The sequence below is a fragment of the Ailuropoda melanoleuca genome, chromosome 1 (genome assembly GCF_002007445.2).
Source record: "Ailuropoda melanoleuca isolate Jingjing chromosome 1, ASM200744v2, whole genome shotgun sequence".
Lineage (NCBI taxonomy): Eukaryota > Metazoa > Chordata > Mammalia > Carnivora > Ursidae > Ailuropoda > Ailuropoda melanoleuca.
In genome coordinates, this window is record NC_048218.1 from 56456547 (window position 1) to 56471260 (window position 14714).

The window sequence follows — 14714 nt, forward strand, 5'->3', positions numbered from 1 at the left end:
TTCAAATCAAAACCACACTGAGATACCACCTTACGCCAGTTAGAATGGCAAAGATAGACAAGGCAAGAAACAACAATTGTTGGAGAGGATGTGGAGAAAGGGGATCCCTCCTACATTGTTGGTGGGAATGCAAGTTGGTACAGCCACTCTGGAAAACAGTGTGGAGGTCCCTTAAAAAGTTAAAAATTGAACTACCCTATGACCCAGCCATTGCACTACTGGGTGTTTACCCCAAAGATACAGACGTAGTAAAGAGAAGGGCCATATGCACCCCAATGTTCATAGCTGCATTGTCCACAATAGCCAAATCATGGAAGGAGCCGAGATGCCCTTCAACAGATGACTGGATTAAGAAGCTGTGGTCCATATATACAATGGAATATTACTCAGCTATCAGAAAGAACGAATTCTCAACATTTGCTGCAACATGGACGGCACTGGAGGAGATAATGCTAAGTGAAATAAGTCAAGCAGAGAAAGACAATTATCATATGATTTCTCTCATCTATGGAACATAAGAACTAGGATGATCGGTAGGGGAAGAAAGGGATAAAGAAAAGGGGGGTAATCAGAAGGGGGAATGAAACATGAGAGACTATGGACTATGAGAAACAAACTGAAGACTTCAGAGGGGAGGGGGTGGGGGAATGGGATAGACTGGTGATGGGTAGTAAGGAGGGCACGTATTGCATGGTGCAGTGGGTGTTATACGCAACTAATGAAGCATCGAACTTTACATCGGAATCCGGGGATGTACTGTATGGTGATTAACATAATATAATTTTAAAAATCATTTAAATAAATAAATAAATAAATAAATAAATAATATGTAAAAAAAAAGAAAAAGTCAGTTCTTCTTGCTTCATGCAAATTAGCAAGTAGGTATAATGAGAACACCAGCCAAAACATGACCCCTGGGATATTCCTCTCAATTGGGGATAATAAATTATCAGTTTCCTCTGTATATATGGAGATCAGTGAGAAGATACAGCCTGAATAAGGATTCTAATTTGTCCAACGTAAACTTTATGTCAAGGTATCTGTCAGGTCTTTCTGCATATAAGTGGCCCTAAGGAGTAAATGGTTCAGTTATCCAGCGAGACCCTATAATGAGCTCTGTTTTGATTTTACCAGTGGGCCCCTGGAAAGGGAAATAGGCCTTCTTAATGATTTAAGCACAATCTTCATTATAAGAGGAGACAATGGATGTAGATGATGCCTTCACAAGAAAATGGTTCTCATAATTGATTTAGACTGTACCATTCAGGTAAGGATTGTTGTTCTGGGACAGGAGAACAGAATGCTCTGGGAAGCATGAGGGAGCACAGTGTCACCTCACCAGACAGAGAGATTGAGAAGGACTTCCTCTGAGAAGCACCAAAGCCCACCCTGGATGGATATATTGACACACCCCACCCTGTTAACCTAGACTCAATAACTCAGCCTTTGGGAAAGTAACTTCGAGGAGGGTTGGTGTTGTCCCCTAGGCTAGCCTCATGGGGGAGAGGCCCAAATCCTGGGTGGAACTAACTCCTGGAAGTTGGGGTCGGTTTTCCTAAAGGGTTAGATGTAGAGATTTACTGTGTAAAAGACTAAAAAGATTAGGGTGAAATTTTAAAAAGAAGCCAGTTTAGAAATTAGTGGTGTTCATGAGGGTCTGTGAAGTATTTGACTTCTTTTCTCTTGAGGTTTCCTTCCAGTTTGCATTTTGACATTTTGAGGTGACATTTATCTTGGAAGCATAGTGAATATACTATATGACAAACAAAAGGACATAAAAATTTCCCAGAACGATGAGTAAAATCTAACAAAATTAAATTTAATATGGTAAATGTAAAAATGTATGCTTGGGTTCAAAAAGCCAATGGCGAGAAGACAGAATGGGAGAAATATGGCTTAAACAGTGTATTAGACACAGTAAGGGCAATAGGTGTCAACACAATGACCAAAGTATTTTTAAAAACATAATCTTCCTTCTCACAATAGTACTTCCTAAAGAACGCTCAGACAATACTATGCCTTTCTTATGAAAGGCACCCGTAGGAATATGCCCCAAGAGGACCATAAGGCAAATCCCCAGCCTCAGCAACAGCAGGGTACACACAGGTGAGTGGGCCCAACAACCAGGAGCACTTAGATGCTGGAGCAATGTTCCAGCCCCTCCCACACTATGGACAGGACAGAGTCTGCAGGTGAGGACAAGCAAGTTCACCAGTGTAAGGAGTAAGGAGAGGGGAGCATCCATAGACAAGCCCCAACAGCTCACTTTTCAGTGTATTTCTAATTGGTAACCTCAGTCAAAAGTAAGAAATGTTTGGTACTTTTGTCCCTAGAAAATGGCCCATTCATACTGTGTGCTTTGAAAGGACATCTGTATCCACTGTTTATGTTCTGCTAAAACAGGTTTTCGTTTTCTGAAACTACTATTTCAATGACAGAATCAAAATGCCATGAGAGACTATGGACTTCAGGAAACAAACTGAGGGTTTAGTAATAGGTCAAACTGAAGGTTTTAGAGGGGAGGGGGTGGGGGGACATGATGGGTATTAAGGAGGGCACGTATCGCATGGAGCACTGGGTTTTATACGCAAACAATGAATCATGGAACACTACATCAAAAACTAAGGATGTACTGCATGGTGACTAACATAATAAAAAATAATAACAAAAGGGGGAAGGCTGGAAGCCTTTGATCTTGCTGCTACTAATCAAGTATCAAGGAAACTTACCCTAATACATCCGTCTGCCCCAATGGTGATAACTTCGCCCTCATCCAGCATTATCTGGTTAATGGGACCCTGATGACAAGACTTCCTTGCAGCTCGACAGAGCTCAACCTTGATGAGGCCGCCTTCCCACAACAGCATGTTGCCCCACTCTGACCCTGAGAGCACCTGGCAGGTATGTGGAAAAGAAGGAATGTGCATTAAAACAGACAAACGTGGATATTTATGCCTCAAACGGCAGGTGAGAATTATTTTTATAGATTAGGTCTCTTGATTATGAAAGTAAAAAAAAATAAGTGTAGAAAAATAAGAAAATATAGAAATGAAAATTCACCACTTCGGAAACAACCACTAATCACATTTGGATGTATTTCTTCCTAGCATTATGCGTAGTTTTACATCATGGTGACCAGGTGGTACATTGCTGGTAACTTTTCAAATATACCTATGATAGCTTCCTTTGTACATCTCTTAAGGACATAATCCAGGAGTGAAATTACTGGGACAAAAATTAGAGACATGTTTAAACTCTTGATAGATGAGATTCTACTTTTTAAGATAATATTAAATGTTATGTTTCAAAAATTGTGAGGCCATTACTGAACTCAGTAGATTACAGCATAATAATATCCAATTTCAAACAAGAATAATCATTTGGAACCAGCTCCTATTAATCCGTTTAATCCAGCACTATCCCCAAGTGTGTACCACCAAACACCAGTTCTTAGGATGTTTAACTGGTATTAGATAATAAGTCATACTAATTAAGTATTGACTCTGTGCCGAGCACTGCTTGAGCATTTTACATACATTATTTAATCCTAAAAACCCATATGAACTAAGTACATTTATTGGGGGTTACCATGTACAGTTAGGCAGGTCGGGGGCTTTATTTTCCCAGAAAAGACGGATCAATATGAGCCCTAACTATTATTATTCCCATTTTACAGAGGAGAAAACTGAACACAACAGTTGAGTAGCTTGCACAAAATACCCATAGCAGTCAGGATTTTAAAGCAGGAAACTTGACTCAAAAGTTCCTGTCCTAACACTGCCTTAGAAGACATATGCTTGGATAAACAAAAATCAAACAAGTCTCTTTTCTCTAGGACCCCTTGGAGACTTTAACATAGAAGTGTTCACTGGAAATCACTGAGAGGAATTTCTAGATACAAAGGAATTTGACCAAGAAAGTCTTATTTTCAGAGCTTCTGTGCCGACTAATGTTCCATGAAACGCGCTTGGGAAACTCGGATCTAGCTCTTGCCTGCCTGCTCTTCATCAGCATCCCAGTTCCCTCTCACCTCACTTGCTCAGTCTTTTCAACCTCCCCAGTCTACTCATCTTATCCGCTCTACCTGCTTGACCTATTACTAAACATCAGCTCACTTTTGATAGTCTTTATTTAGACTTGCTTTCTTCTGTCCAGTGACAAAACCACCAGAAACTACCCATACCTGGTAGGCATTTCCTTCTGAAAGGTCACAAATGCTTAGCTTTCTTTTTCCATTTGTCCTGAAAAATGAAAGTGACATCTTCCTTCTTGGCTCATCCTCTTGACTCCAGATTTCCTTCCCCCAATTTGTTTGGCATTTTGTGGCCAGATTGATCATTTGCAACTCTACTCTTACAATGTATAATAATCGGGCCTGGCTGTTAATCTCCTTATCATAAGACCCAACTATACTTCTCAACCGAATTTCCCACTCTTTCCCAACATGAATGCTCTTTCCTGAGTAACCCTCCAAATATAGGATATTATTTCTAACTCTAAACATCACTTTATAGCTTTGGATATGTATTTATCTATTTAACCAGCATCGAAGGCTTTTGGTTTCCTCCTATACAACATGATTCCAAATTGAGAATATCTGCTAGGTAGAGGACTAGCCCCTCTGGTTCCTCAAAGTAATATTTGTAGGCTGGCATTTACTTATAATGGAGATAGTCACAAATAATACTATAGAACTCATCCTAATAGGAAGCCAAAGACAGTATCAATGGAGAACTGCTCTTACAGGCAATATGCCCACACGTTTTGCAAAAGGAAGAGAGAAAACAGAGAATAAACTACCAGATTAAAGTTGCAGTGCATCCGTAGGTGCCACTATGAAGTGGCTCAGTCTTCCTAAATAATCGGACAATAAAAGAAAAAGCCACAAGTCCGTATACACCTTTGAGCCAGTAAGTCCTCTTGGAGCATCATGACCAAAGAGGAGAGACAGGTAAACATTACAAACACTGCAACTCCATGATATAATAAGTGACAATATGTCACTATGTTAATATGTTAAAATACTTGCATACTTTATATGTGTGTATAATATTTAGTAAACAAATCCAAAAAAGGATATTTACATGTGGATTATAATTCCCTAGAACTTTATTAATTAAAATTGATCATCTGAAGAGGCAAAATTAAATGTTCATTATATTTACAATGATAGTATCCATTATTACTAACATTGGCAGTGCTTTTTAGAATGTCTAATGTGCTTTCATATATTTTCATTTTAAAAACATAATTTTATTATTGTAGAATAGTGGCTGTACTCACCTTCCCATCCGGGAGCTCCATGTAACCTTCTATGTCAGTAGTGGCTGTTTTGCCAAATCGACCCAATGAGCCCTGAAGCTTGAGACCAGTGAATGTTAGAGCCATTTCCCAGAACCTGCAAACAAGAAATTGAATGGACCTCAAAGAGGATTTATTTTTATTATCACCCAAGTATTTACATGTTTCAGAGTCACATATATTATTTCTTTTATTCATTCATCTAACTAATATGTATTAAGTATCAACTACTTGTCAGGCAAAGTTCTAGGCAAGATGAATTCAGAATTGAGCAAAATAGACAAAATGAATTCCCTGTCTTTGTGGATATTTTATCTTAGAGTCATGCTGTCCTACGCAGTCGACCCTATCCAAGTTTGACTATTTTAATTTAGATTTAACGTAATGAACACTAAATCAAATTTAAAACTCAGTGTTTCAGTCAGACCTGCCAGTTTCAAGTATTCAATAGCTACATGTAGCTAGTGTCTACTAGATTGGACAACATAGAACATTTCCATGTTCACAGAAAGTTGTTCTATTGGATAGTACCATTTTAGAAGATGTAAGTTTTCAAAACATTCTAGGGGATCCTGGGTGGCACAGTCGTTAAGCGTCTGCCTTCGGCTCAGGGCGTGACCCCAGTGTTACGGGATCGAGCCCCATATCAGGCTCCTCCGCTATGAGCCTGCTTCTTCCTCTCCCACTTCCCCAGCTTGTGTTCCCTCTCTCGCTGGCTGTCTCTCTCTCTGTCAAATAAATAAATAAATAAATAAATAAATAAATAAATAAATTCTAATTTACTTGCTGTGTAACTTGAGTGATTTTCTTAACCCTGTGCTCTCATTCTCTTATGTAAAAAATGAGATTACTAGCATCACCTTCCTCATAAAATTGTTGAAAACCTCTTAGAACAGTGCCTTGCATATAAAAGCAACGAATAAATGTTGGTTATTACTAACATTTCTTATTAATAGTCTAAGCAACAGTCAGATGATGAAAACATGTAGAAAAAAGAATCTGGCCTACCAACTAGATATAAAATAATGAATGGTATCAACAAGCCAATAATATGAAACCAAAAGCTTAAATAACCAACATCCTTCTCCAAGGCTATGATAGGTCCCCTGATTATACATTTCCATATACTCTGTTCTTCTATAGCACTTCACACATGGAATTTTTCAATTTCTATCTCCCTCCAAAGATACAATGCAAGAAAATATGCACTTTACTAAATGATGGGAAGGTGTAAAAACTAGAAATTTTTAGTCTATAGCTAGAAGATTGAGAATTCCCCCAAATTTCCATTTTAAAATCTGTCCAATTAATCTATATTTCTAATGAATAAGAAGAGAGCCAGGTTTAAATTGTAATAAGAGAAACGTAGGATAAAAATGTCTTTCTCAAAAAGGACACTGGAAATCTAGTTATGAGCAGCTCAAAGGTGGTGGAATAAGGTGGTTAAATAAATGCTTAAAACAGGGTGTAACGAAGACAGAAAAAGACAAAATCGTTCCATCCTGGAAAAGAGAGCAGAGTACAAAAGAGTGCAAAGGACTTGAAATTTAGAGCCAGAGACCTGAGATCAAGACTAGGCTCTGTTACAGTTTAGTATTGAGGGTCCTGGGTTAGGAATCATTCTACTATAATTCGTATTTTACAGATGAAGACTGAGTTCAGAGATGTCAAAATGACCTAGCCATCATACAATTTACTGCCACAGATTTAATAGTGGATCTTAAAACTCAATATGCCATGTTAGTAAGCATTATACAAACCCCTTTAGGTGATATAAAGCCTATAGGAAGGCAGCAGGCTAAATTTAAAAGACCTTCTTTTTATCTATCCTGGTTCCAGTAATAAAAGCCCCATATCCAATTAGAAAAGCAGCACTACAGTTAGTTTTGAAGATAGCACATTTAAAAATTATCCTAATGTTAACATCAACACAGATGTCTCCAGCGGGTTGGTCCTCTTCGACAATATCCTTCATGATAATCTACTCGCACCTGTACCAGTCACACAACCTACTTGATGTGGCCGGATCCTGACGTAGTAAGCTGCTCGTCATCTTCAGGATTGAAAGTAACCTTAAAAACTTCCTGAGAAAAAGCTTTTGTCCTCAGTATGGGCTGTTCTTCTTTCCAATTCCAGATGGTCAGCGTGTAATCAGGGTTGCTGCCAACAGAGGCTAGCAAGGTACCATTGTAGTTAAAATCCACATAAGCATAGCCCAGCTCAGTCCCATCTGAAAGGATGAATGGGAGTCTAATGAACAAAGGCAACATTTATTTCATTTTGAAAAGCATATTAAAAAAAGAGAAAAAAAAAAGGAGGGAAAGAGAGCAAGCAGCAAGTGAGCACCCTTGGTGATAAGTATTGATGAAAGAATGCCAAGAATTCCCAAAGAAACAATCCAAAATCATGCACCACCCTTGGCTTTAGAATGAATTACATGACATGAGGGGGGAGAGTTAAGAGATCTTAGTCACATTTCACACGAGAAAAACACTTTGAGAACATTCCATTTTATGAACTGGGGGAGGGGGGAACAAAATCATGTTGGACGGCAGAAAGATATCAATCTGTCATTAGAAATTTGCCACTGAAAAATTCATTAAATAAAAATTGAGGACGTCAGGTTTTTGGTTATGCACGTAAGGAGCTTGGAAGTCACCGTTCCATCCTAACAACAAAAAAAAAGCTGAACACACTGAAAAATCAACAACTCTTCTTGAATTCATAACTGAGGGAAGGACACAGGGCAAATGGCTGCTCCCAAGATTAGAGAGACTGGCCGGTGAGGTGCATTGGCAACTTAACACAGCAGGAACTCACAAGCAGAAACAGCCAAAACAGCAGAGGGAACCAGCGCCAGGGTAGTAAAACCTGAACAGTTTTAACTGAAGAATTCCTGGAGGCTCAGTGTGGACAACTCTCAGAGTTAAAAACTCCAGGGGGACCCAGTCATAAGCAGGCCCCAGCAATATTGTGAGATTTATTCCCGGGATCTTGACCGGAGCTCCCACAGTAAACATCTAGAAAAACCCCTCAGGCTTTCAGCCGGGAGAGGGGGAAAAGGAACTATTTTGAAACACACCAGAACACTCCATTCTTCTTAATAAAGCCTGTCCTCAGGCGAAACTAATTAACCGGAGCCTGACTAATCTGGGGAAGGAAATACCCAGCTTTAGCCCCTTCTAACCTTCCTGTACCACCCGAGGGTGAGAAAACAACTCAGAAACATTCGTGAAGTTCAATCCAGAGGCAGAGGCTCACTAAAAATTTGAGACCTAATCAGAGAACTAAAGAACGCTTCCCTTCCCCCCACGCCTTAATACCAAGTTCCAAAAGGCCGATTTACAGCAATTATTTTTTTCCACTACACCGTGTCTGGCTATCAAGAAAAACTTACAAAGCATACCAAAAGGCAAGAAACACAATCTGAAGAGACAGAACACACATCAGAACCCGATATGGCGCACCTGTTGAAATTATCAGACTGGGAATTTAAAACAACTATGATTAATATGCTAAGGGTTCTAATGAATAAAGTAGACAATATGCAAGAACAGACGGGCGATGGAAGCAGAGAAATGGAAATCCTAAGAAACAACCAAAAGGAAATGCTAGAGATAAAAAACATTATAACAGAAATGAAAATTGTCTTTGGTGGGCTCATTAGTAAACTGGACACAGCTGAGGAAATAATCTCTGAACTACAGGTCAATAGAATCTTCTGAAAACCGAGGAACAAAGAGAAAAAAACAGATAAAAACAGAACAGAATAACTAAAAACTATAAAACAACTAATAAAAATGTAATGTATGGTAATGTCAAAAGGAGAAGAAAAAGAGAAAGGAACAGAAGAAATATTTGAAAGAGTAATGACTGAGAATTTCCCCCAAATTAATATCAGACACCAGAGATCCAGAAAGCTCAGAGAACACCAACTAGAATAATGCCCAGAAAACTACAGAAAATGAAGATAAAGGGAGAACTCCTGAAAAAAGCCAGAGGGGAAAAACAGCTTACCTACAGAGGAATGAAGAATTATATCCAACTTCTCAGAAAACCTTACAAGCAAGAAGAATGGACTGAAATATTCAAAGGAAAGGAAGGAAAAAAACCCACCAACCCAAAATTCTGTACCCTGAAATTATCCTTCAAAAGTGACAGATAAAGACTTTCTCAGACAAAGATTGAAGGAATTTGTTGCCAGGAGATCTGCTTTGCCAGGAATGTTCCAATAAGTTCTCTAAACAGAAAGCAAATAACATAGGTAAACTCAGATCTACATAAAGGGATGAAGAGGACTGAAGGAGGAGTAAGTGAAGGTAAAATAAAACACTTTTATTTTTCTTATTCTTAATTGACGTAACATATAACAGTTTGTTCAAGAAAACTACAAAACAGTATCTTTCATGAACATAGACGCAAAAATCCTCAACAAAATATTAGCAAGTTGAATCTAACAATGTACAAAAACAATTAGATTATTATTTTGTGGCTATCAACAAACTGATTTTAAAGTTCATACAAACAGGCAAAAGACCCAGAATAGTCAATATAATACTAAGTGAAAAGAACAAAGTTGGACTGATAATACCTGACTTCAAAACTTCCTATAAAGCTACAGTAATAAAGACAATGTGACATCGGGGAAAGAATAGATAAATAGATACATGGAACAGAATAGAAAGCCCAAAAATAGACCTACAGGAATATAGTCAATCGATCTTTGACAAAGGAAGGAAGGCAATATAACAGAACAAAGACAGTCTCTTCAACAAATGGCACTGGAACAACTGGACATCCACAGGCAACAAATAAGCAAACAAGCAAACAAATAAATTAATGTAAACATAGACCTTACACCTTTCACAAAAATTAACTCAAGATGGATCATAGTCCTAAATATAAAATGTGAAAACATACAACTCCTAGAAGATAACATAGAAGGAAACCTAAATGACCTCGGGTATGGTGATGCCTTTTTAGATTCCATACCAAAGACAAGATCCATGAAAGAAATCATTGATAAACCAAAATTCCTTAAAATGAAAAACTCCTCAGAGAAGGGCAAGGTCAAGAAAATGACAAAACAAGGCACAGACTGGGAGAAAATATTTGCAAAAGGCATATGTGATAAAGGACTGTCACCCAAAATATACAAAGAACTCTTGACAGTCAGCAATAAGAAATGAACAACTCGATTACAAAATGGGCCAAAGACCTTAACAGTCAGCCTCACCAAAAATATGCAGATAACACATAAACATATAAAAAGGCACTCCACATCCTATGTCATCAGGGAAACACATATTTAAAAACTGAGATACCGCTACACACCTATTTAGAATGGCCAAAACCCAAAAACACTGACAAACACGGAATGCTGGCAAGGATGTAGACAACAGGAACTCTCACTCACTGCTGGTGGGAATGCAAAGTGGTACAGCCACTGTGCAAGACAGTTTCTTACAAAACTAAGCAGACCCTTACCATAGGCTCCAGTAATTATGCTCTTCGGTATATATCCAAAGTAGTTGAAAATTTATGTTCACACAAAAACCTGTACTCGAATGTTTATTGCAGCTTTATTCATAATTGCCAAAATTTGGGATTAACTAAGATGTCCTTCAATATGTGAATGAATAAACTGGTACATCCAGACAATGGAATATTATTCAGCACTAAAAAGAAATGGGGCTATCAATCCATGAAGAGACAGGGAGGAAACTTACATGCATATTACTAAGTGAAAGAAGCCAATCGGAGAAGGCTACACACTGTATGATTCCAACTATATGACATTCCGGAAAAGGCAAAACTGTGGGGACAATAAAAAGATCAGTGGTTGCCAGGGGTGCCTGGGTGGCTCAGTCAGTTAAGCATCTGCCTTCAGCTCAGGTCATGATCCCAGAGTGCCGACATCGACTCCTGCATTGGGCTCCCTGCTCAGCAGGGAGTCTGCTTCTCCCTCTGCCTTTCACCCTGCTCGTGTTCTCTCTTCCTCACTCTCTCTCAAATAAATAAAATCTTAAAAAAAAAAAAAAAAAGAAAAGAAAAGATCAATGGTTGCCAGTGTGAGGGCAGTCATGAATAGGCAGAACACAGAGGATTCTTAGGACGGCAAAAATAAACTGTATGAGATGATAAGAATGGATATACATCATTAGACATTTGTCTAAACCCGTAGAATACAACACCAAGAGTAAGACCCAGGGAACACTGTGGACTCTGGATGACTATGATGTGCTAACAGAGACTGGTCCTCAGTAAAAAATGTACCCGGTGAGTGATGTTGATAACAGGTAATGTTTCACATGTGTAGGGAAAGAGGGATAGGAGAAATCTCTGAACCTTCTTCTCAATTTTATTGTGAATCTAAAACTGCTCTGAAAAGTAGTCTGTTTAAAAAACTACTAAAATTAGTTTTATGGAAAGCAAAATTCGTAAGAGAACTGTGGTGATTAATTTCATGTGTGGCTATTTTAATCTTGGTGGGCCTCACTTAATCAGTTGAAAGTCCTTTAAAAGCAAAACTGAGGTTTCCCTGAGGAAGACGAAATCCTACCTGAACATGTAGCATCAACCCCAGCCCAAGAATGTCCAGCCTACTGGCCTGCCCTACAAACTTCAGACCTGCCAGCCCCTACAAGTGCAAAAGCCAATTCCTATAAATAAATCTCTTTTCTACCTCCTCCTAGTTCTGTGTCTCTGGAAGACCCTGAATGTTGTTAACTTTGAACATGGAATATTTTAGAGGTTGTACTGAGCTCACCGTGAAGGATTCTGTAGGGCCTCAAAGAAGGATATTCATAGATGATAATCTTCGGGAAAACTCCTTTTTCAGCTACTGTGAAGTAAGTTTTATCAGGATGAACCTATAAAAAGTAAAATCTCGCGTAAATAGTAAAATGAGGATTTTCTTATAAATAGTCCTATTAATGTAGTATTTAGAACCTGTGATTTTATAATTTATTAGGATCCACTCCAATAGAAAACGAAAAAATGGGCATCTGATAAGTACGTAGTGATGGATGTGATTTAAACTGAAACCTAGGAGAACCCTCACAACTTTTTTAATTGCCATCAGAAGAGCTAGAACAGTGGTTCCCAGTCTTTAGCACACGTCAGAACCACAGGGAGGGCTTATTAAGGCACGGAAAGCAACACCTACCACCATTTTCTGATTTAGTACATCAGGGCTGGGCCCCCAAAATTTGCATTTATATCTCTAACAAGTTCCAGGTGATGATACTGCTAGCCCAGGGACCACTCTTTGAGAACAACTAAGTTAATTGTTTACCCTCCATATATAAATCAGCCTAAATTTTGTACAGAAAAATTCATGTTTCCAGAGTAGGTTACAGCTCAGTTTAAAAAATGTGACCTTGGAAAATCTACCACAAATGTATATAAACTTAGTAGAAGTGAGAAAGATACAATATTTCCAAGCCAGATGAAGAGGAAAATAGAGTAAATATGCCCTGGGTAAACTATTTGTGTCAGCGTTCCAAGTGACAGCGGTGTAAATCTTGTAGAATTATGTTTGTTCCTGGTTTTTTTGTTCATTGGTAAGCCAATGTGCAGGAAGAGTAAATGGATAGCCTAAAAATAAAAATAGGCTGTTACACAAATAAACTATTTAAGACACATACCATGCTTTATAAAATTCTATTTTCGGTTACCGTTTTGCAACTCCTGATTTTCTACCTGTGGAACAGGAGCTTTCCCCAGAGGACATCGGTGAAACTGTAGGTTTTGGTACCCAAGATAACATTGTAGCTTTTTTTCTTCTCCCCACCCATGGGGCCATAAGACCTATAATAGGCCATCTTCGCGCTGACACCTCTTCCATTCAAGTAAACACCCATCACTTCAGCTTGAAACAGGGCTTGGGTTTATAGGATGGACACTCAGTGAGAGAATAATGTTTATTGCATGCTTATTACATGCCCCAGATGCTATGTAAGTTTTATACGAATTAATTCCCTTAAATTTTACATCAACCTTGTAAGTTTGGATACCATTATCCTTCTCACCTTTTTGATGAGGAAACAGGCACAGAGAGGCTAAGTAACTTGAAGTCATACACTTGGCAAATGTCAGAGGTAGGATTCAAGCCAGGTGTTGGAAGTCAAGATGAAAGTGGAACTAAAAAATAGGAGCTACGAAGGACTTAGGGGGAAGCCAATGATGCCCATTTACAGAAGACTATTGTGTAGGATATGTGGTCACAGAAATCTGAATGGGGATTCAGGCAAATCTTTTACCCCTCCAGGTCTGGCCTACGGTAAGTGAAAAAGTTTCAGCCCTTTCAGATCAGAAGCTCCGTGGGGTTGAGTTGGGTGTTTTATTTTTAGTGGAGCCCTGGAATTAATGAGTCATTTACTTTATACTCAACATACAGATTCACCCTATCTTTTCTGAAAGATAGTTGATCTGCCTCCAAAACATATTTCTCACGGGTTTCTCATTGCCTTGCAAGAGCACATCTCATCCACAAATGGATAACGGTTTCGGGAAAAAATCAAGTGGTGAGGACAGCCAAGGAAAGGCCCCAGCCACTGCCCAGGCACTGACAGCTCCAACACTCATGAAGAAAAGCCCTGTGGACACCCAACTGCCCGGCGCCCAGGAGGATGAGGATGAGGATTAGCGTTCTTGACCACAGTACCCCTCTACCTACTGACCTCAGACCAAATTATTGTGCAACAAAATAGAAATTTCAAAACTACTGTTGGCCCGTAATAGTGAGAGAAAAAGAAGTGATAGTTACTTTTTTCTCAGTACTGGGCAGTGATGTGGACCTCAGGGCTCATGACACCTCAGGGTGGCCCCTGACTGACCTCCCTCCACAGAGCCCCTGACCCTCACGTTGGGCCTGTGAATATTTGCGTGCAGCTGGTGCCACAGTATCGTGTACTTGTGTGGGTCTCAGTTTTTGCCTTTTTGCTTTTTTAATGAGTCCTTCTCTTTAGGTGGATTTTAAACCCTGAATTCATAGAGGTCATGAACCCTTCATTTAAATCCCTGCATGGTCTGAGTACTGTTGGACACACAATGTAATATAATAAATTCTTGTTGGGGCCCCTGGGTGACTCAGTCGGTTGAGCATCTGACTTCAGCTCAGGTCATGATCTCAGGGTCCTGGGGTCCTAGGATCAAGCCCCACATCAGACTCCATGCCCAGTGGGGAGTCTGCTTGTCCCTCTTCCCTCCCCTCCCCCACCCCACTCCTGCTCTCTCTCAAATAAATAAAATCTAAAAAAAAAATCATAATTAATTCTTGTTGAGGACAGGGACTTTACCATGCACACATTATGTATACATAGATGATCAAAAAAGAAAGAACCATGAGACTCTCTTCACTCTTCCGTCTCACCATATCCTGTTTCATAGCCACTCTAAGTTCTTTTTTT

At 39.1% G+C, this 14714-nt stretch overlaps 1 protein-coding gene across 5 annotated transcripts in view; it reads right to left on the reverse strand.

Annotated features, from left to right (window-relative positions):
• The window catches only part of CFAP44 (cilia and flagella associated protein 44), a 143976-nt gene that overhangs the window by 103087 nt on the left and 26175 nt on the right, over nucleotides 1-14714 (reverse strand). For all 5 annotated transcript variants that reach the window (XR_004624728.1, XM_034658557.1, XM_034658567.1 and 2 more), the window contains 4 exons: nucleotides 12071-12173; nucleotides 7315-7531; nucleotides 5284-5398; nucleotides 2730-2894 (listed from right to left, as the gene is read on the reverse strand). Coding sequence is in view for 4 of the 5 variants with exons in the window: in XM_034658557.1 (XP_034514448.1) it covers nucleotides 2730-2894; nucleotides 5284-5398; nucleotides 7315-7531; nucleotides 12071-12173 (600 nt within the window). In the remaining variant the exon portion in view is untranslated. The remainder of the gene's footprint in view (nucleotides 1-2729; nucleotides 2895-5283; nucleotides 5399-7314; nucleotides 7532-12070; nucleotides 12174-14714) is intronic.